The sequence below is a fragment of the Callospermophilus lateralis genome, chromosome 4 (genome assembly GCF_048772815.1).
Source record: "Callospermophilus lateralis isolate mCalLat2 chromosome 4, mCalLat2.hap1, whole genome shotgun sequence".
In the NCBI taxonomy this organism is placed as follows: domain Eukaryota; kingdom Metazoa; phylum Chordata; class Mammalia; order Rodentia; family Sciuridae; genus Callospermophilus; species Callospermophilus lateralis.
The window spans coordinates 129,711,148-129,734,076 of record NC_135308.1 but is presented as its reverse complement, the minus strand read 5'-3'; the positions used below and the strand labels follow the sequence as shown (position 1 = coordinate 129,734,076).

Genomic DNA, 22,929 nt, shown 5'->3' with positions numbered 1-22,929 from the left:
ATTTATTGCTCCAGTCTCTTACTGTCAGTTAGTTACAGCTGTCTAGTCATAAGTTAACTAAATTATAAACTTAAATTATTATGTTCAAAGCATTAAAAACCAAGTCCTAGGGCTAAAGAAAAAATCACATGAATGTAGAGGAGTTGTACAATGAAAACATTTTATTTTCATTCCTTTTAGTTTGTTATATATAATTTTCACAAAAGAAACTTTTCATGTCTACTATTTGGTTACCCCCTAGTATGGTTCTTAATGGGAAAAATGGCTGTATGTTTTTTTGTTCCCTATATGTACTAATTTTTTAAATAATGAGTTGGCTCACTTAGCTACCTTCCCTTCAGCAGGGACTAAATTTTTTTTTTTCCAATTTAAGTAATACTAGGAGTCCTGCATTGGTATGTTTTTGATGTATTTCAGACCATTCTGATTATCCTTACTGAGAGCAAATTGTACAATCTTTGGTCATTAAGAGTTTCTTCAGGGGCTGGGTTTGTGGCTCAGTGGTAGAACGCTTGCCTAGCATGTGTGAGACACTGGGTTCAATCCTCAGCACCACATAAAAATAAACAAATAAAATGAAGGTATTGTGTCTATCTACAAGTGTGTGTGTGTGTGTGTGTGTGTGTGTGTGTGTATCTTAAGTTGGCTTCTAAGTCATTGGGACATGACCCGATAAAGTGGTCTTTAAAAGCTTCCTTACTATCTGTTATTATAAGATGTTCCAGATTCATCTTGTACATTTTCTGTCCAAGGTCTGGATAATGCAGTTCTCCAAGGAGAATAGTAAGGAGCCCCGTTAAACAGTATACCACTACCATCACTAATAATAATATGATTACTAAAAGCATTTTGAGGTTTTATGCATTTATTTCACTTGAAATAGTTCTTTTATATTATGCAAGGCATAGACATACCATTAGGTTCACTTTTTAGTTTTTAAAATTTAATGTTGTTTTATAATTTATATAAAACACTAGGTTCCAATATCAATAGCCGATCTACCACCCTGTTTCTTCACATACCTTAATAGATACCATTTTTTAAAAATATTTTTTTAGTTGTCAGTGGACTTTATTTTGTTTGTGTAGTGCTGAGAATTGAACCCAGTGCCTATCACTGAGCCACAGTCCCAGCCCTAATAGGTACCCACTTTAAATAATTAAATATTCTATTCCATTTTGCTTTTTTATTATAAGTATTATTATTTGAAATAAAGAGTGATAGAATATCACTACTTTGCTCTTTTTTACTTAGTCTTAAGATCACCGTATACTGGATGATAGAGATACTCATTATTTTTTTTATGTGTTTTACTCTGTTGTCTTTTATGTTGTAATTTAGTCTATCCCTCTTAATTAACCAATAAATGCTGTTTAATTGAATGACTGCAGTTTTAGTCTTGAGTCTCCCCTTCCTCCCCCATTTTGTTTTGTACTCTTGGAAATTATAGACATTTTGAAAAGTATTTTTCATTTTAATAAGGAAACGGAAATAATTTAATTATATTTTTGATATGGAAATGATTGTTATCCTGATATAATCCTTGTGTTTTAGTTTATCACATTTCTTTTTTTTTTAACCTTCCACTATGAATATTTAAGGAATGCTTTTATCTTTAGTGACTTTAGTATTGCCATAAAATTTTCCAATATAGGAAGAAAATTAGCTCTGTATTAGACTAACATTATATGGTTTCATAAGTATTAAATATAATATCAGCACATTTAATACATTTTTCTTCCTATTTGGAGTAATTTTTATACTGATGAAGATTTCTTAGTCTGTAGGATTACATTCAGTGACATTTTCATGGTTTTTATCCATAGCATAGAAAAAACTTGATTAGCTTTGTCACTTGATCATTAAAACTGAGTTATTTAAGATTATGATAACTTTAAAATATTTGTGGTGGCTTTTTTATGACTTGGCTTTTCTTCATTATAACCTTCATTATGTAAATATCCAGCAGAATCCTCAAAGATTGGCTCAAGCTTTAAAATATGTTCAGTATCTATTTTTCATTACCTCTTTTTTTATTTCTCATTGATTCTGGGTACTGTTGTCACTGGAATTATTATCACTGATCTTAAGCATAATTGTCATCTTCCCTCCATCTGTTTTTTGACTTTGATTTTTTAAAAATAAAGCTAGATGCACACATTTTTATTCAAAGCTTTTCAATGGTTTTATACTGTGTTCAGGGTAAAAAGCAGAGTTCGAAGACCTACAGGGTATGGTTTTCTCTTAGTCACCTGACTTTCTTGCTCTGTGTTCTTTTCTCTAAGTTCACATCTGCCTCCACACTGGTCCCTTGCAGAGGCATCTCATGGTCTTTGCACCTGCTGATTCCTCCATCTGAAATTCAGTAATCTTTTTGATGCTTTTCACATTCGAAATTTGAAAGGAAGTATAATCCTGCATGAAACATTGTAATATAGTGGTTAAGAGCTAAGATTCAGGAATGAGACAGCTTTGAAAAGGGATTACTGTTAACTTTGGGCAGATTACTAGCTTCTCGAGCCTTTGTTTCTTCATTAGTATATTAATACTTGTTCTTCATAAGATTATTGTTATATGAGATATTGTGCTAAGACAATTGTTACAATACATGGCACATATCTATAGAGTGAATGTTAGTTGAATTAACAGTAATTGTTCAGTAAATTTTGGTCACCAATTTTTAGTGAAAATACATACTTTTGGTTTCTCTGAATTATTTAGCAAAGAAAACTATCAACTTATTTTTTTATTTTTAGGGAAACTTACCTAGATAAGAGGCTCAGGGGAGAATGAAGTAGTCATTTGCCATATTTAAATTGATACTTGAGAGAATAAGTAGACTAGCAGATATATGACGAACACTAAGGAATAAGTGATTAGTTTTGTTTAGGGCATTTAAAAGTAGAGTAAAGGGAGCATCATTATCTATGATGAGAGTTGGGAGCTAACTGCCTGAGGAAAGTCGTGTTATTATGTGACAAAGCCCTTTGACTGGCCTTCACTGTATGAACTAATATTTGCTGCTTTTGCGGGGAGTGGGGGTAAAACCAATTAACTGATAACTCTGCAGCAAATAGGTTACTTCTAGTAATAGCACTCACTTCTTCATCCATTAGTAGAGTTGCAAACCTGCCAAAAGCTTTCATCTTTTTAAAGCCTGATAACATTATATAATCTAACTGGGTAACCCCAAACTAATGAAACATACAAAAAAAAAAAAAAAAACTTTTGCTATGATAACCAAGTTGCATAGTTTGAAAAGACTGAAAGTATAATTGCTGTTTAATTATATGTGGTTGAGACAACTTAAAAGATTGAAAGAAAAAAAAATCTAGAAAGATTGTCTGCCTATTCAGATTGCTTGTTAACTTCAAGTTTATGCTTCACTTTAGAGATGCTTTGAAGTTTTAGATAAGGTTTCATGGATATGATTTATGTAAGAAAGGCAACATGAGGGCTGGGGATGTGGCTCAAGCGGTAGCGCGCTCGCCTGGCATGCGTGCGGCCTGGGTTCAATCCTCAGCACCACTTACAAAGATGTTGTTTCTGCTGAAAACTAAAAAAATAAATATTAAAAAATTCTCTCTCTTTAAAAAAAAAAAAAAGGCAACATGAATTTATAGTCAGTAGAGACATTATCCAAAGAAAAGGTCTGCCCTTCACTTAAGGATGGGTAAACTATCATACATTATAACTTTTATGTTGAAGTAAATATTATTTACATACATGTATTATGTTTTATGATTCCCTGTTTTAATCAGATTTTTGGTTAGCCAAGCAAAAACTGATCCAGATTGCATTGAATAAAAGGGCTTCTTTGGGGGCTTAATTTTTTTCAGGGAGGAAGCATTAATGGAATATAGAGTAGCAGATAGAGCATGCAGGGATTTTCATGCCATGCTAAATTTCTTTCAGTGGTAATTCTTTTTTTTTAATTTTATTTTTATTAATTGTAGATGGACACAATACCTTTATTTTATTTATTTTTTTTTATGTGGTGCTGAGGATAGAACCCAGTGCTTCACAACCCCAGCCCTGGTAATTCATTTTTAAGGAAATGATGACTTTGAGTCTGTTTTTTGGGAAACTCTCCTTAGAAAAGTGGGACAAGAGAACTAAAGCAGTGTCAGTGAGATTAGAAGTGGAGATCATAAAGAAGTTTGAAGAATAAAATTAAGAAAGCTTGGAGTGATTCACTGAATATAAGGTATTAAGGCAAACAGAAAAATCAGAGGTGGTGGTGGTAATGATGATAATGTGCTTACTGTGTGCTTTTTTTCAGTTCTCTAAGTCTTTTAGTCATTCTAACATTCATATGAACATGTACTTGATACTACCCTACAGTTCCTATACACAATTCCAAACTTCTAAAACTCTGAATATTTAAAAAATAAATCACAAGTACGTTTGGCATAGATTCAGTGGCCAACAAATAATCATGACCAGAAGTGGTGTGAGGCTATTTGTAGTCTTTATTTCTCCTATAAAATTGTAAATTTATATTTTATGGAAATATTGGTGTGTTTAGTTATGGAGTGGTGCCTCAACATCTGGTGATGGTGTAACAGAATCCATAGTATTATTTTTTTGAAATATGAAAAGTTTTAAAATTTGGGTTTGGATGAGGGGTGATAGACTTATATTAATAATTGTTACTTTATGGGTGAGAAAACTGAGTCATAGAAAGAAATTTTATTCATTAAGTGGCAATGTTAGGATTTGAACCAAAGTAGTCTAATTTTTCAAGTCTGCATTCTTAGTCACTATAGTATGCTTGCCTCCCTTTTTTATCCTTTGTAATTAGGAAAATGATGCTGTTAAATTATTTTTTCCTCTCTCTCTCTCTCTCTCTTTTTTTTTTTTTTTTTTGGTACGAAGGATTGAATTCGGGCACTCAACCACCGAGCCACATACCCAGCCCTTTTTTTTTTTTTTTTTTTTTGTATTTTATTTAGAGACAGGGTCTCACTGAGTTGCTTAGTACCTTGCTGTTGCTGAGGCTGGCTTTGAACTCTCAATCCTCCTGCCTTAGCCTCCAGAGCCACTGGGATTATAGGCACACCAGCATGCGTGGCAAACTACTTTATTAAGGGATCTAAAGAGCAATATTTGGAAAAGCAGAAGAGGAAGCAATGTACTTGAAAGTAGATTTAAATTGTTGAATTTCTGATAATAGTGGGAAAGAGGTAATAGGAAGCCAGAAGTATTTTTCGATGTATTTTAAAAAGTACACACTGCCAGGTGCAGTGGTGCATACCTGTAATACCAGCGCTTTGGGAGGCTGAAGCAGAAGGATCGAAGATTTAAAGCCAGCCTCAACTTGGTCACACCCTGCCTCAAAATAAAATATTAAAAAAGTGCTGGGGGTGTTGCTCAGTGATTAAGTGCTCCTGGATTCAATCCCTGGTACCGCCCCCCCCAAGTACAAAATGAATTTCATCAAATCGAAGGTGTCTGTATTGTAACACAGTGTGTCAATTACCAATTTTAAATGTTAAAAATTATTTAATTTTTATCTCATAGGGGTTTTTTTTTTCCCATAAAGTATTATTCTGTTTTAAAGTGTTGTTGATGCAATATTCCATTATTATTTTGGGGTTTTCTTCTAATTCACTGATATATTCTGCAAGGTTTGATTTTTGGTACTTTCTGGATTCTAACAGAAAATGTCAACAAGAAGTATTCAAACAAAACCTAGGAAGACATTTTAAATAGCAGTTAAGTCTAACAAACATGATTCCAATCGTACTTTATTTATTTATTTGGTACTGGGAATTGACCTGGGGTACTCTACCACTGAGCTCCACCCTAAACCTTTTTTATTTTTTGTTTTGAGATGGTCTTGATAAGTTGTCCAGCTGGCCTTAAACTTGGGTACCCCAGGTGAAAACACTGTGAATAATTGTGAATGATATATGTGGATGGTAATGACAGTCATGTCATGTCTGGCCAGTGTTGATTGTAAGACATCATTGATTTTAGAGTATTTCAGTAATATTAAGATGTGGAGGAAATGTTCATATTCGGATTATTAAAGGATGAGTAGGGTTTTTGCCTCTGAGAATTGAAAACTTCAGTAATAAGGTAGGATGGTGTTGTATCTAAGTGATTTTTAACAGATGCATTTTTCAAAAGTTAGTAGGTGAACAGAGAAGTTATATCTTCTGCTCTGGGAAGGAATTGAGGGAAATAGAAAATGCTGAAGACAGAATCTTGAATACTGCTCTGTGAAAAGAATTTTAATACTTCCTCACTTTCTAAAGTTTTTATGAATAACAATCTAGGTACCCAGTTCAACAAATTAATTTCTTTCAGAAGTATTAGCTTGGTCTTTGGTATTGATGTAGTTAATCATGGCGTAATTGTGGAACCATGATTTTAAGATATCAGAAATTGAGCAGAGTGTTTGCAAGAAATCAGGAGATTAGACTAATAACATTATTTATGTTCAAAAATAGTAATTCTACCATTCTTTTTTTTAAAAAAATGTGTTCTAATTAGTTATCATGACAATAGAATGTCTTTTGGCACGTTGTACACAAATGGAGCACAGCTTCTCCTTCCTCTGACTGAATATGGTGCAGAATTACACCGATAGTGTAATCATACATGTATGTAGGGTAATAATGTCTGTCTCATTCCACCCTTCTTCCCATCCACACCCTGCCTCCCCTCCACTCACTCCCTCTGCACAATCCAGAGTTCCTTAAATTGGAATATCTAAAACAGGTTAAAATTGAATGTTATAAATGGTTCAGTTTCTTAACAACCAAAAATGTGACAAAGAGCGTTTTTGCTTCCAAGAAGATAGAATAGATATGCTCTTTCCCCCAAGTGCAACAAAAATGCTCACCAGGCTCTAATGAAGTGCCTTAGTGCCTTTATTGCAATGGTGTCAAATTAGGTCAGGTACAGAGTCAGGGTTGCATCCTCTTAACAAGCCCTTTTTCCACCTGCAGTGTCAGTGGAGGAAGACCATTTGGGAAGCCCAGACTTCTGGCTTTTCTCAAAAATAAAATTTTAATTTGATCTGCAGGAAGTTTGATTTCAGGGACAAATTGTTTAATCAGTCCTGTTTTACACTGTGGTATAGAAAACCCAAAATGAAATGGGAAAGAGCATTCACATTAAAGACACAAGATTATTTACATTTATTTTTTTATTTTTGTTGCCTGGAGATTTGCAAAGAAAATAGCATTTATTTCTGAAGATAATAGTGTAAGTGTTCTCTTAACCCATCTTTGATAAGTTCATGATACTTAGGTTTCAAAATTCCTTCTCCTAGGGTGGCTTTGAATAATTCATTTGGATTTTCAAGAAACAAATATAGTGCTATTTTACTAATGTTATGATTCTTAAAAGGTTAAAATAACTTGATACTAGTTTTCCTACAGTAAATAAGAGAACAAATCATAGGTTTCAATTCTGAAATTTCTTTCTCTATTCACTGTTTTCATTATCCTCCTCTCCCCCTGCCTTTTTTTCCTTTTCCTTGGTGCTAGGGATCAAACCCAGGGCCTCACATATACTAGGCATTCTACCACCCAGCTACAAAGCAGAGTTTATATTAAAATATCATTTTTTAAATGAAGTACTTTTCTTAAATAATTCCTTCTGTGGTTTAGTTTTTGACAAAATTCAGAAGATAATAAATACTATTTCTTCTAAATTCAGCGTACCACATCCAAGTTGCATTCAGTAGCTTTGCCAACAACTTATATCCTTTGTTAGATTATTCAAATATTTAAATAGTTTTGTAAAAAATTTCATTTGGTTCATGTCCTAATTTTGAGGCATATTTGTTGATCCAAAATTATTTATAAAATCAGAGTTGCCCAATTAGTATAAAAGTCTCAGTCTTGCAGTTTACTAGCTTTTCATTTTTTCAGTTAAGAATTTTATCCTATATTTGTTGGCATTTCCTGTGATGACCTCCTTTGTATTGTTTAAGGAGCTAGTCACCATTGTTAGGAAAATACAACTCTGATTTTCTTTACCCTGAAGCACTCAGTAGAGTTGTCATTCTGATAACAGCTCAGTCTTCTTTCTGACTTTTCAGTTTGAGGCTCCTTTGCAAAGTCTGGGTTTTTTGCTACTGTTGTTGTTATTGTTGTTGTTTCCTTAAAATAACTATCTCACATTTTTCCTAACTAGCAATCAATACAGACTGCTTCTATTTCCAAAGTTTTTGTTGTTCTGAAAGAAATCCGGCCATCTCTTTTCAGGATGTTTAGGGTCCCTCAGAGTGAATTTCTAGTATTCTACGTAGTCTATTTGCATAAACTAATAATATCCCATTATTTTAAACATTGCTTTATTTTAATTATAACCTTACTGTATTTAAATTCATATAGTCCTAGAATTTTTATAAATTTGTGTTCAAATGTTTAAGTTAATGGTTGTCACACAAGTATCAGGTCTCAGAGGTGGGAGCTAAATTCAAAACCTGCAGGGTATAAAGGTTTCTGCTTTTTTTATGTAACCAACCGTTGAATGGATTTTGGAGATTAGTCATGATAGATGAGAATTAATGCCATGGTGTTTCATTTTTTTAAAATATTTATTTAGATTTTAGTTGTAGTTGCACACAATACCTCTATTTATATGTGGTGCTGAGATCAAACCGAGGGCCTCGCACATGCTAGGCGAGCGCTCTACCACTGAGCCACAACCCCAGCCTTCATTTTTTTTTTAAGAGAGAGAGAGAGAAAAATTTTTAATATTTATTTACTTTTTTAGTTTTCGGTGGACACAACATATTTATTTTTATGTGGTGCTGAGGATTGAACCCAGCGCACCACGCATGCCAGGAGAGCGCGCTACTGCTTGAAACACATCCCCAGCCTGATATGTCTTTTTTTTAATACTTAAATTTGTAAATAATAGTTGTAGGAGAGGTTTTGAATTGTATGCATGCATGCAGGAATGCATACATACCAGTGCTTTTGGCTCAGGAAGTGTTCCCGCCGTGTTTCTTGCCAGTAGTTTTAGAAATTCACTCTTTTTAGTTTCTCTTAACATCTTCCAGTTTGCAATAAATTTGGAAATTGCCATTGCTTGGACCTGATATTTCCTTGAAACTGTGCTTCATATAGTTTCCTCTGCTTCAAACACTGCAGCTACTCTGAGGTATTCCTTTTATTCTCAGTCTTTATGACTTTTGGATGATTTTTAATATCTAATCAGAAAAAAATTTTATGTAAATATTCTTAATTGTTTGATTGGAATTTTGCCTAGTGTAATAATTGCATATTATCTTGAATCATAGCACAGTTTCTTATTCCACTTAAATTTTATTTTCCTGCTTCAGACTCTTTTATTTGTATTACTTAAGAAAATGTTCTGTTTTACTTTTATATTTTTTAAAATCGTGAAAACAAAATTTTGCCCCAATTTAAGTGTAACCTGGGTCAGTAGACGTCCTGTGTAGATGATAAAATTGTTTACAATATATTAAGTGTAAAATGCCAGGTTACAAAATGATGTGGTAACTGTTTTTGTAGACTGATTCACATTTACAGAATAAGTTTATTACAGAAAATGAAATATAATTTTCCCTTATCAACACTTTGTTGTATCAGAAATGATGCAAATCTTTTCAACCTGCCTTGTAGAGATAACTTATCACTGTTAACAATATGGTGTATATTCTTTCATTCTTCTCTCTCTGTGTTGTGCATGTATATGTACAATAAACAGAGACGTTAATCTGTTCCTTCACTTACTCTCAGGAAGATAGCCTGGGCCCCGATGTGCATATACTTCATGTCACAGAGCTTTGGTGCTTTTTGTTCTTTCTTATCTAGAGCATACTGTTCCTCTGTTCTGTTTTTTATCAATACCTACACATTCGTCAGATAAGCCTTTCCTGAGTTCACTAAATCAATTTTTCCTGTTACATACAGGTTGAGCATTTTTAACCTGAAAATCCAAAATCCAGAATGCTCCAAAATCTGAAACTTTTTGAGCTCTGACATGATGCCACAGGTGGAAAATTCCATACCTGACTTCATGTGACAGATCACAGTCAAAATGCAGACACAATAAAAATATCATGTAAAATTACCTTCAGGCTGTGGGTATAAGGTAAGGTGTATATGAAACATGAATGAATTTTTTGTTTAGACTTGTGTCCCATCCTGGGATATCTCATTATCTATATGCAAATATTCTAAAATATGAAAGCCAGGAAACACTTTTATTCCCAAGCATTTCAGATACCTATACATATTCCCAGATGTCACATATTTCTTTTTCATAGTATTTGTTACAACTTTACATTTACTTATGTCATTAACTCTCTTATTAGATTTTTTAGCTTTTTGAGAGGAAAGTCCACGTTTGTTTTTGCTTACTATTGTATTCCTGGCATGTAAAATACTGAACACTCTAAATATTTGTTAAATTAGTGAAAACATTAGAAACACAGGCAAAAAAAATGTAAAGAAGCAGTTTACAAAATACAGACGCCAGTAAATATACCCAGTATTTTCAGTCTTGTGTGTGATTGGGAAATAGAAATTAATGTCATCTCTACTGTCTTGAACATTTTTATAGACTTATACTGTCAAGTGTCCATTTAAGAGCATGTTTTTTAAGAGGATAGTATTAAGTGAAAGTGTGTGCCAGCCATACTGCAGAATATTTTTCAGCTATAAAGAGGAAAGTCTTGCATTTCGGTTCATTTAGAGTAATCTCATTAATTTTTTTGTTGTATAGAAATTACCATGTGTGTTTTGCACACATATTTCCATAGTAAAGGAACCAGAAAGACTTTTATTATACTGTTGATAGGGTTTATATCTGGGGATTGAACATGGTAGTAGAAAGAGAAACAAAAAGGAGTTCCCTCTCCCCCACCAATTCTCTCTCAGTGGACTTATGATTGTTATTTTTTAAAAATTTTTAAAATATTTATTATTATTATTTTTTAGTTGTAGTTGGACACAATATCTTTAATTGATTTTTATGTGGTGCTAAGGATCTAACCTAGGGCCTTGCACATGCTAGGCGAGTGCTCTACCACTGAGCCACAACCCCAGCCCTGTTATTTGTTTTTTGTTTTAACTATTGAGACTATATAGTTGGTTTTTAAAAAAAAAAAAAAAATTAGTTAGGGATATCAAGAAAATACCCATTCTTTATATGTGGGAGAAAAAAAATCAGAGATACCAAAATTCTGGTCCAATTTAGATCCATAAGTAGTTCTAGGTTTGGAATTTATATAAATAAGGCTTAATGACTCTGGAAGATGTGTACTTGACTCAGTGAAAGGGATTAATAACTTTTGGAAAGTTTGAGGAATCTTGTGGGTACTTTCTTAGAATTGTGTGTTGCATAAAATAAAATACAAAGTACAGTTGAAACCAATTATACTGGAATTCGTTTATCAAAATGCTAGAAAAACAATGCTTATGGTGTAGTTATGTATCTGCTGCTTCAGTAACACACTATGATAACTACTAGGTCTAATAACTACTCTGAACTTCAGAATAAGGATGAGCAGAAACAATATTTAGTATTATCCTCATAAACTGAATTTTTAAATGAACTTTCTGAATTCTACTTATGGACACCGGTTAAGAACCTTTGCTTATGGCAATGAAACTGGGAGTGTAGATTTTAGGAAACTAGTACCTATAGAGATGGTAAAACGTCTCAGTGGAGACAGTATGATCCTGTGTAAGATTTTCTAATTATTATTAAAAATTAACATTTTTATACTAGTACGGGAATGTGTATGTTATAGGAAATTTAAGAAATCCAAATTAAAAAAAAAAACATTCTGTGGTAGTTATCTTAAAATTTAAATAATCAATATATTTTTTAATCCCTGCTTTCTACTGATTCTCTGATGGATGAACTTTCTTCATTTGATACATTTCATTTTTTTTTTTCAGTATTTTTGCTTAACTAGTTTTGCTTTGATTTTACAGGTTTTTGATTGGTCAGGGAGCACATGTTGGTGCTGTCAACAGCGAAGGAGATACACCTTTAGATATTGCAGAGGAGGAAGCAATGGAAGAGCTACTTCAAAATGAAGTTAATCGGCAAGGTAATATTAAAAACAACAGGAAAAAAAGATTCTTAAAACTGTTCAGAACGAATGGATGCTGTGTTTTTCCTATAAAAGTGTTTGTTGACATTAAGGATGATCATATCATCAGCTTACCAAACAACATTTACAGTATGATTCTGTTTAAAAAAATGAATATTCGATTCTTAGTTTTCTTTTTAATATTTTTTAAAATTGAAAGAAGTATCAAAAGCAGCAAGAAGGCATAAAATTATATGGAAATAGAGGAATTCAAGAACAAATTAGAGCAGCCAGAGGGAAAAGAAAGTGTGCAGAATGGGTGTGACACATTGTAAATTTAAATGCCATGGTCAAGAAGGCCTCTGTAGGTCAAGAAGGGGCATTTAAGTTGAGATCTGAGTGAATCCTTTGGATCTTGGCAGAATATTCCGGACAGATGAAGTAACAAGTATAAAATGAGGTGATACGGTTATATTCAGAGAAGCAGCAAGTACGCTAACTAGCATGAATGGAGAAGGCAGAGCAAAGTAAGTAGGAGGCAATATCACATATGGTCTTGTGAGTCATTTGGAGGACTTTGGGGTCAAAGTACTAATGTGATCTCATTTACTTTTTAGAAAGTATCCCTGGCTGTTGTCTTGGGAATAGACTGTAGGAAGGCAAGGTGAAAAGTCAAATAGGAAATATTTGGGATAATTCAGGCAAGATAAGGTAGATTTAGACTTGAGAGGTTATATATTAAGTGATGAGAAAAGATTGAATTATGGTATGTTTTTTGAAGGTTTGGCCAAGAGAATATAGGGTATGTAAGAAAATACAACATTTTTAGTCTGAGCAGTTGAATGGGTAAAGTTTCTATTTGAGTTGTGAAGATCGTCAGAAGAGTATGTTTTAGGGAAAGATCTGGAGTTAATCATTTAAGACATGTTAAGTTTGATTGCCTAGTAGGTATTCAAGCAGTTGAATATGTGTGTTTGAAGTGAAGTACAGGATTAAGATATAAATTTGGTAGATGTTTCTTTAAAGGCGGAGAATGATTACTAGTGGCGCATTTTATTTTGTGAGTGATAAGTATTCTAAAATTATAAGTGATGATTGTACAATTCTGAAGATTTACTAAAAACCATTGACTTGAATAATATACACACGCGCACGTGTGTGTATTTAATACATATATTATACAGCAACTCCTCTTCTGGGTATATATATATAAAAGAGTTAAAAGCAAGTTCTTTTTTTGCAGGGGAGGGGGACTTGGGATCAAACTCAGGGGTACTCGACCACTGGGCCACAACCCCAGCCCTATTTTGTATTTTATTTAGAGAGAAGGTCTCACTCGCTTTTTTGCTGAGGCTGGCTTTGAACTTGCAATCCTTCTGCCTCAGCCTCCCGAGCTGCTGGGATTACAGGCGTGAGCCATTGCGCCCAGCAAAAGCAAGTTCTTGAAGAGATATTCGTACACCCGTGCTTATAGTAGTATGATTTACAATAGCTCAAAGGTAGTAGTGATAGTAAGCCATTGACAGAGAAGTACGTAAACAAAATGTATATATACATACACATTTCATTCAATGAAATACTATTTAGCCTTAAGAAGGAGGGGAAATTCCAACATGTTACAGTGTGAATGAACCTTGACAACATTATACTAAGCCAGTTACAGAAAGGTAAATACTGTATGAATACACCCATATGCAGTACCTAGAATAGTTAAATTTGTAGAAAGTAGAATGATGGTTGCCAGGGGCTGGTAGGAGAAGTCAGTGGAGAGTTGTTTAATGGATGAAGAGTTTCAGCTTTGCAAGATGAAGAGAGTTCCAGAGATTTCTTGCACAACTGTGTGAATGTACTTAACAATTTTGGACTGTACACTTAAATTGGTTAAAATGACCCATGTGTTCTTTGTGACTGACTGGGAAATGTGTGGCTTACTTCTACTACCTAGCATTGTTAAAAAATGTCTTATCACATACCCCTAGATCAGGAAATGATCAAAATTCAAAGTAGGATTTCTTCTAATTCACATCCTTTCATCCTATTATAAAGTTGAAAAATCATGAGTCAAACCATTATTAGTTAGGTTTTGTGTGTATGAGAAACATTGCAAATGAAAAATTGTCAGTAATATGCAGTTTGAATATATAATTTCTCTTAAATTTTAAGATGCTCATTGTAAAAGGATGAAAACATCTAACTTCTGTATTATGGTTGCCAGAGTGTCCTTTATGTGCACTTACATGATGAAACACTTGTTATCATATCATTGACGATTTGTATTTATCCTTTTGTAAGAGCTATGATTTGTAAAATTATGTACATATTGTTAATTTTATCTATGAATTTTATTTTGGATAGAAAAGAGGCTATCAAGATATTTATTTTTAAAAGATAAAGAGTACCTACAACATGGTCAAATCTCAAAATAAATATGCTTAGGGAAAGAAGCCTAATAAAATGAGTATATCCTGTATGATTACATGTTATAATATTCTTGAAATTGCCAGCTAACCTAGAGTGACAGTGATTTGCCTGGGAATGAGTGGGACAAGGAATGGCAGGAGGGGAATTAAAAGGGAAATAAAGAAACTTTGGGGGATAAACTTTTTTGTTTTTTAGCTTGATTGTGATGATGGTTTCATTAGTATATGTGTATGTCAAAACTTTCCAAATTGTGAACCTTCATTGGCAACTATATCTCAAAGAAACAAAGTACAAGCCAAAAAATGGTTAAGATGATCAATTTTATCTTAATAAAAATTAGTTTTACACTGGGGATTGAACTCTGGGGCACTTGACCACTGGGCCACATCCCTAGCCCTATTTTGTATTGTATTTGGTGACAGGGTCTCACTGAGTTGCTTAGTTGCCTCGCTTTTGCTGAGGCTGGCTTTGAACTTGCAATTCTCTTGCCTCCTAAGCCACTGGGATTACAGGTGTGTGCCACTGCTCCTGGCTATCTTTAAAATTTTTTAAAATCTATGTGTACATATAAAATTACTGTGTGTGATTTCCATTGCATTCCAATATATTTAGTATTATCAAAACTGAGCTTTACTAATGTAGATAAGTTTTACTTATGTAAATAAGCTTTACTTATTAGGACTAATAAGACCTAATAAGAAAGAATATGGGATCTGCCTTGAGAGGGTTGGCTCCTACCAAAGTATGGTTTATCAGGAAATAAATGCTAAAGATTAGAAAAGAATAGAAATTAGGCAAATCCCTTTAAAAAGACATTTTAATTCCTTGGATTGGGAAAATTTTAAAATGTCAACTGGTTTGTTGGGGGAAAAAAACTTAGACACTAAAGCTTAGAAAATATTTAAATAGCTAAAGTAGAACTGGGCATTATAAAAACTGATTGAAGGTATCTAGCCCAGGAAAAACAGTGTACTTTAGACAACTGTTATAAACTGGAGACTAGATAAGCACACAGAAGAGCTTTTAAGAGCCATATTCTAGGAACATTTCCAAGTCAAGGTATTTTCTAGAATGGAAACTGAAGGAAGAGAGAGGTATAAAGTATATCAACCTAGAAAGAATAACTCAGTCTGCCTATCTTGCCCTGTCAACATAATAGAAGCCAAAATTAATGCACAGAAGGCCAATAATTTTCTGTCAAACAATAATAATTCAAACAATGATAAATCTTATTATGCTGCTGTTTGTCTGATATAGTTAACATTTGTTGTGAATTACAAATGGCATGAAGTTGTACTAAAAACTTCTTGCCTTTGCTTTCCTTGTACATAAGTGATTCATTCAGTGTTGATTAATTGTGCTAGCAAATGTTCTAAGTGCTAGGTATTAACAACAAAGGAAAATAATAAGACCATTTTTGTTCTTAAGGATTTCACAGTCTAGTGGAACTGGCAGATATTTAGAGAGATTGAAAATACAGTGTGTGCTATGTGGTAAAATATATAGGAACATGTACGAGAACAGAAAAAGCTATGACTAATTGCAATAGTTAGGACAGGTTCAGAGTGATGATATTTGGAGAGTTTGCTTGGCAAAGAAGAAAGCTGTTGGACAGAAAAGGTATGTCAGGCACATTGGATATATAGCATATGTAAAGAATTCATTATAATTGGAATAGAGACAGAAAGTTGGGATGGGATTAATAGAAGGTGAGGCCTAAAAAGATAGGCTGGAACCAGATGGTGAAGGACATTTGTAGACGTTGGGATAGGTGAAGCAAAGATCTTTCATGAGGAAATTAATCTGATTGGATTTAGTTTTCAAAATAAAAGCAGATGGCAATTTGAAGGATGCAATAGAATGTGAGATACATGGTGGTGCATATTCCTTGAAGAAAGCTCTTCAATTTATCAGTGAAAGATAAGAGCCAAAACCTAATACATTTGAGATGGAAAAGAGTAGGACTGTCTTTAGGAACTGTGGAAAATTAGAACAGTGTGTAGAAGAAATGAATGTAAAGTTGAAGGAGGAATTAAGACCATCTCACTGATGTTTGCAGTCAAAGAAATAATGATTAGATGAGTTAATGTGGGAGAATGGAATAAGGCAGAAACAGAACTAGGGAATATGAGTTTGAAGACATAGACATATTTCCTTTTCAATAGCTAAAGGACATCGGGATGACAGCTTTTGGTGCATTATTGGAACATAGAAGATATCAAGATGAGAAATGTAAATCTAGAACAGTAGATGAAGGGAAATTTTGAGAACTAGTAGGTGAGGTAATGCTACGAATGAAAAGCCAGAGTAAATCCTTCTTATGTGCAGGCATTGATCAAAAAGGCTTTTCATGCATTGTCAAATGTTATCTTCACAACAATTCTATTAGATTTATACTATTACCTCCATTTTATAGGTGAGAAATTTGAGACCTAGTAATTTGCCTGAGGTCACACAGGTTAGTTAGAAAGCGAGAGTTATATAGTTCTGTCCCAGTGTAACAGATATATTGAGCCCACACTCTGCCCCACTTTAAAACACTGCATTTTATTAAGAATGTCTCCTAGAAAACACTTCATGATGTTCACTTTATACATAATGAGAATGCATGAATTTATATAGTATAATAGTTATAAAAAAATATAAGGGAATCTCTAGTAGATTTTAATAATTATAAAAAGCATAGTAAATACCTCTTCAGATTACCTTGCTAATAGATATATAATATCAGATTTATATTTTTAAGTTCTTTAATCATTCTTTTGACTGTATTATAGTATGTATGATCAGTAACTAGTTATGATTAAGAATATTGCCTTTGAAACTAGTAAAGACTGAATAGAAGCCAAAAGATTTTTGATTTATATTTTAATATGATTTTCTTTATTTAGCTAGGGTCAAAATCCATTTTTGATTCTTAACTGAACAAATTCCAGTTTAATTTTATTTCTATTATCTAAGAGATTTGGCTACATTTCAGTGTAATACTCAGTGCTTTTAACTAATACTGACAGTTGTTAGTCTAACCACTTTATTATAGTTTCCCTTCATTATTTTTGTTTTTTAAATCCTTGCTGCAGTTATAGTTGGTGAATCAAGGACCAGTTAAATGTATAAATGTTTTCTCTATTAAACCATAAAGCAAGACAAGAGAAGAATCATAGAATTTTAAAACTAGTAATAATAATCACACCTGTGCTGGGGTTATAGCTCAGTGGTAGAGTGCTTACCTAGCACTGTGAGGCACTGGGTTCAATCCTCAGCACCACATAAAACTAACTAAATAAAATAAAGTTATTTTAAAAAATAATCAACATATTAGTGTTTACTCCTAATCTAAACACTTTACATAGGTTAATTTTTTAGAACAACTTAATAGGGTAGGTACAGATATTACCCCCATCTTACAAGTGAAGAAACCAAAGCATAGCACAGATTGTGTCTTGTTCAAGATAATACAGCTTGTCAAGAGATTCAAGCACATCATACCAATATCCAAAGAAGTAATGGTTTTAAGTTTTTGATGAAATGAGCAGGTCTGTTTTTCAATCATCTTTTTCTTTTCTTTTTTGTTGTTTGTTTTGTTTTTGTTGTTTGTTGTTTTTAATGTTTTATGGTACCAGGAATTGAACCCAGGGACACTTAACTCCTGAGCCACATCCCTAAACCTCTTTTTTTTTTTTTTTTTTTTTTTTTTAAATTTTGAGATAGAGTCTCACTAAGTTCACAAAGTTCTGAGGCTGGCTTTGAACTTGTGATCCTCCTGCCCCAGCCTCCTGAGCTTCAAATTACAAGAATGTGCCATCACACGGAATTGTGTTTTTAAAACATTTTTTGGAAGAACAAAGTGAAGGACTTTTCTAATTTTCTTCAACATGTAGAATATCCCTTTATATATAATTTAGCTTTAAACTTGAGTTGTTTTATATATATATACTTTTATGATTACACAGAGATACACATATATACATAGTGTCTGTCTGTCTGTCTCATGATTTGTGGCCAAAAGAAGTGATTTCTTTGTAATTAGATAAAGATAGCATAAAGTTAGATGAATATAGAAGTAGGTATTTTTTAATTTCAAGTAGAGAAAACGTAAAATAGCAAATGTAAGTCACAGTGTTTAAGATTGTGAAGATAATAGAGATAAAATAATAAAGAGGTAATGTTTTAAAAGACAGCAAAAGAATAAAGAGTAAGAATCTAAGAAATCATTTGCTAAAAGTATTGTTATTAGTGTATTGTAATTATAGCTTTACAGTATGGTTAACATTAGACAACATCTTAAGTATACTGATTATCTTCTGATAAGAAATTTTTGATAGGTAAAATAACTATTATAATAGTGGTAACTTTTTTACAAAAGTTAAAATAGGTTGTGGTCATTATTTATGGATAGTTTATATAGTTGACTGTTTGTAAGTCTATTGTAAAGACGACTGGAAAGTCTTATTGTAAGTTTCTTTCAGATGTGGTAGTGAGAAATTCAGTCTCTAGAAGAGGCTTTTCCCATAATTGTATAAAAGTCTCTAGAAGAGGCTTTTCCCATAATTGTATAAAAAGTATACAACAATTCAAAAATATTTTTAATTGTTGTATACTTTTTAAAAGTTGAGCTTCAATTAAGTATTGAACAAGTTTAGTTGTCTTGAAAAAACTTGGTAATGTGCTAAGCAAGCAAAAGTAAGGCTATGAGTCAGGTAAAGGATAATAGCTTACCCAGTCGCACAGAGATTGTGCTTACTAATCTGTGTGGAGATCTGGATTGTTAGAAAATGGAGTGGTGTAAGACGACGACGACTAGAAATGAAGTTAAAAATGCATTAAGATCACATCATTAAGACCAAGTTTTTCTGCTACATTTGAGCTATGTCTCATAAGTGGTAAGCAGCCATTGTGAAACTTTATGTAGAGAAGTATTTTGGTTTTTTCCACCTGGCAGCACTGAGAGGAATGAATTGGGAACCACTGAAGCTGAGTAAAGGTTTGTGAGATTAAGGTGTGAGGTGTGAGATGTGAACAGAGATATAGTGACAGGAGCCATCTAGAACATAGTCTAAAAGATGACAACTCAAAATCTTGTAACTAAATGGAGATTGGGAATAAGATAAAGGGAGGCATTCAAACGACCCTCAGGTTGCTGGGTAAATGGTGGTATCTAGTATAAGAAATATAAGCAGTAAGCAGAGTAGTTAGGAAAATCAAATTAAGATTTTAGCTTAGCATTTAAGCTCATAGTATATTATCTTAATATATTATTCTTTTAGTATCTTGTTCTGTTCTCCAGGCTCAGATATCTAACTGACTACTTAATTTCTCTGACTAGATTTCAGTTAGACATCTCAACCTTCACATTTATGAAATTTGAAATTTTAGTTTTTCCAGTTGCGTGGGCCAAATACCTGATTGATCCTCTACTTCTCTCTTTCTCCTATATACAAATTAATATCTATATCCAACAACAAATTATTTTGTTATGCCTTGAAGAATTCAGAATCTAACCAATTCACTTGTCTTCACTACTTCACTGCAGTTCAAGTTACCTTCCTCATTTGCTTAGATTGTTTCAGTGGCCTCCAAATTGATATCTCAGTTTTATATCTTAACTATCCAGCATAAGTGATCATCCTAAATTAACTCAGATTGTATCACTTTGTTCATGTCCTCACTATTCCGTAGATACCCTGGCCACCTTCTGTATACGAGGAACATTCTAAGCAGGCTCCCACCTCAGAGGCTACTGGCACTTTCTTGCCTCTGCCTAAAATGTTCTTCCAAATAATAGAGTGGTTGACACCCACCTCTCTCTTATTTTAATATCATCTGATCAAAGACACCATTCAGTTTATATAAAATAATAGCCCCTTCTAATTACTCTTTTTAACCCTTATTTTCATTCATAGGCATATCTTGCCATATAACAAGTACACTTCTATGGTCAAATACCTAATAAAGTATTTGCCATGTAGTAGATACTCAGTATGTATTAGAGAAATGGATAGATGGATGGAAAAAATCCTTACCAGATAGTTGGATATATGGATATGGATTATGGGAGAGAGATTAGCTGTGAAGATTAAAAAGTATTTGTGTTACTTATTTTTTATTCATTGTTCACTAAATTAACATTTACTGACGCTTTACTTTGTTTCAGTTCTTCTGCCCAAATAGTGGATTTACAGGATATAAAGATAGTATCCATACTTTTGTAAGCTCATAGTTTTATAAGACAGATTGTAAATACATTGTGGTGTGTTATTTATTAGATATCCAGCAGTTGAAACCATAAAACAACATGAGATCAACAAAAGCATATCACTTAGGAATTTCAGAGTTACCTTTTCTAATTAATTTTTTTTCCCCAAGAAGTGAAAGTTTTTGAGATAGGAGCTAGTGTGTCCTGTCCAGTTTTGTATTCTTCTCACTTTTATCACAGTGCTTATATATGCTTTTAAGTGAATGAACATATAAATAACTTAATAAAATTATAAAAATAATCCTAATGGTATGAATAATGTACTATGTTAAAGAAAATAAGTTTAAGGTCTTATATATTTTTAGATGAAGACAAGAACTCCAAATTAAAGCCAAGTTACAGTGTTCAGTAAACATTCATTCCTACTAGGCTAGGGTTTAGAAAACTGTTCAAAACAGGAAATATAAATTTGAGAATTTGGGGCTGGGGCTCAGTGGTAACGCACTTGCCTGGCAAGTGTGAGGCACTGGGTTCATTTCTCAGCACCACAAAAAAGTAAATAATTCAAAAATAAATAAATAAATAAATTTGAGAATTAAAAAAAAAAAAAAACTTTGTCTTTTTTTTAAACCCAAAGATTATCTTAGGAAATGTTTAAGCTTTTAAAACCTAAAGGAGTATCAGAAAAAGCAAAATGAAAACCAAAATAATATTGTGGGGCAAGCACTAACCAGTAGAGAAGGCTAGTAAGTTATCTACAGTGTTCCGTATTCCTTTATTTAACATATTTTAAGCAGTCCATTTTTCAAAAATATGCTTTCATTTTTAGTTTTCCTTTGAACTTTAAATATTTTGGGTTAGCTTTGTTAGCATAGAAACACCATGTTTTTAATAAGAAAATAATTGTTTTTATTTTATCAGGGGTTGATATAGAGGCAGCTCGAAAGGAAGAAGAACGAATAATGCTTAGAGATGCAAGGCAGTGGTTAAATAGTGGTCATATAAATGATGTACGGCATGCAAAATCTGGAGGTACAGCGCTTCATGTTGCAGCCGCTAAGGGCTATACAGAAGTATTAAAGTAAGTATTGGTTTTTTACAGAATTTATTGTTTTGCTTTGGTTTGTTTTCTTTATTTCATTATTGCTTTTCTTTAAATGTCAGCAAACATTATCTTGGGGCAGCTTATAAAGAAGTAAATGTCTTTCTTCAGTTAGAAAGAGAAAATTACCTTGAATGTGATTGCTTTTTTTGTTTGTTTGTTTGTTTTTTCAGTTTCATTTTTCCCATAAAATGAATTTACATTTCAAACAACCATTATGTGTTACCTTCTGGGCCAATAAATTATTACACATTTTGAGGTTCTAATGTGTAGAACTGACTAATTCCTGAGACTAAGAACAATGCTCTATGCATGTATCATCACATTGAGAGCTTGGTTTCTGCTGAGTATTTATTTACATATAGTTTATCTAACATAAAGTTTTTACTATAGGTTCACTAGACTCAGAATGTTAATAGTATAATACTAAATATCAAGCCATGGGCAACTTTGACTACCTTAGGGCTATGTATTGATTGGCCAATTTCCTTGTAACAAAGTTCCTTTATATCTCTATCTCTCCACCCCAATCCCTGTCTCTCCTCCACCCATCTCCCCTGTCCTCCCCCCCTTCCCCCTGCCCTCCCTGTCTCTCCTTCCTGCCCTCCCTGTCTCCCTCCCCCACTGCCCTCCCTGTCTCCACCGGCTCTCCCCCCTGCCCTCCCTGTTCCCCCTATCTCTCCCCCATCCCACCCTCCTCTAGTCTCTCCCCCTCTACCCCCATCCCATCTCTCCCTCTCCACCCCCATCCGTCTCTTCCCCCCACCGTCTCTTCCCCTCTCCTGCCCTCCCCATCTCTCCCCCCACCGCTGCCCTCCCTGTCTCCCCCCCCTTCCCTTCCTCCCTCCCTGTCTTCCCCCATTCCCTTTTGTGTGTACGAGTGTGTGTGTGTGTATGTATTTATTTTATTTTATTTGGTTTTGGAGATTTAACCCAGGGATACTTTACTACTGAGCCACATCCCCTAGTGCTTTTTATTTTTCATTTTGAGACAGAGTCTCACTAAGTTGCTAAGGCTGGCCTTGAACTTGCAATCCTCCTGCTTAGCCTCCTGAGTTACTGGGATTACAGGTGTGTGCCAGTGTGCCCAGCTCTGTGTGTATATATTTTTTACTTATGCTCCAACCATATAAAAAAATTACCCTGTGTGTGTCTTTTGTTATGTGTATGTGA

At 33.5% G+C, this 22,929-nt stretch overlaps 1 protein-coding gene across 10 annotated transcripts in view; it reads left to right on the top strand.

Annotated features, from left to right (window-relative positions):
* The window catches only part of Ppp1r12a (protein phosphatase 1 regulatory subunit 12A), a 132,675-nt gene that overhangs the window by 48,444 nt on the left and 61,302 nt on the right, over nucleotides 1-22,929 (top strand). For all 10 annotated transcript variants that reach the window (XM_076854911.1, XM_076854907.1, XM_076854902.1 and 7 more), the window contains exons 3-4: nucleotides 11,937-12,055; nucleotides 21,576-21,735. In XM_076854911.1, the coding sequence (XP_076711026.1) occupies nucleotides 11,937-12,055; nucleotides 21,576-21,735 (279 nt within the window). The remainder of the gene's footprint in view (nucleotides 1-11,936; nucleotides 12,056-21,575; nucleotides 21,736-22,929) is intronic.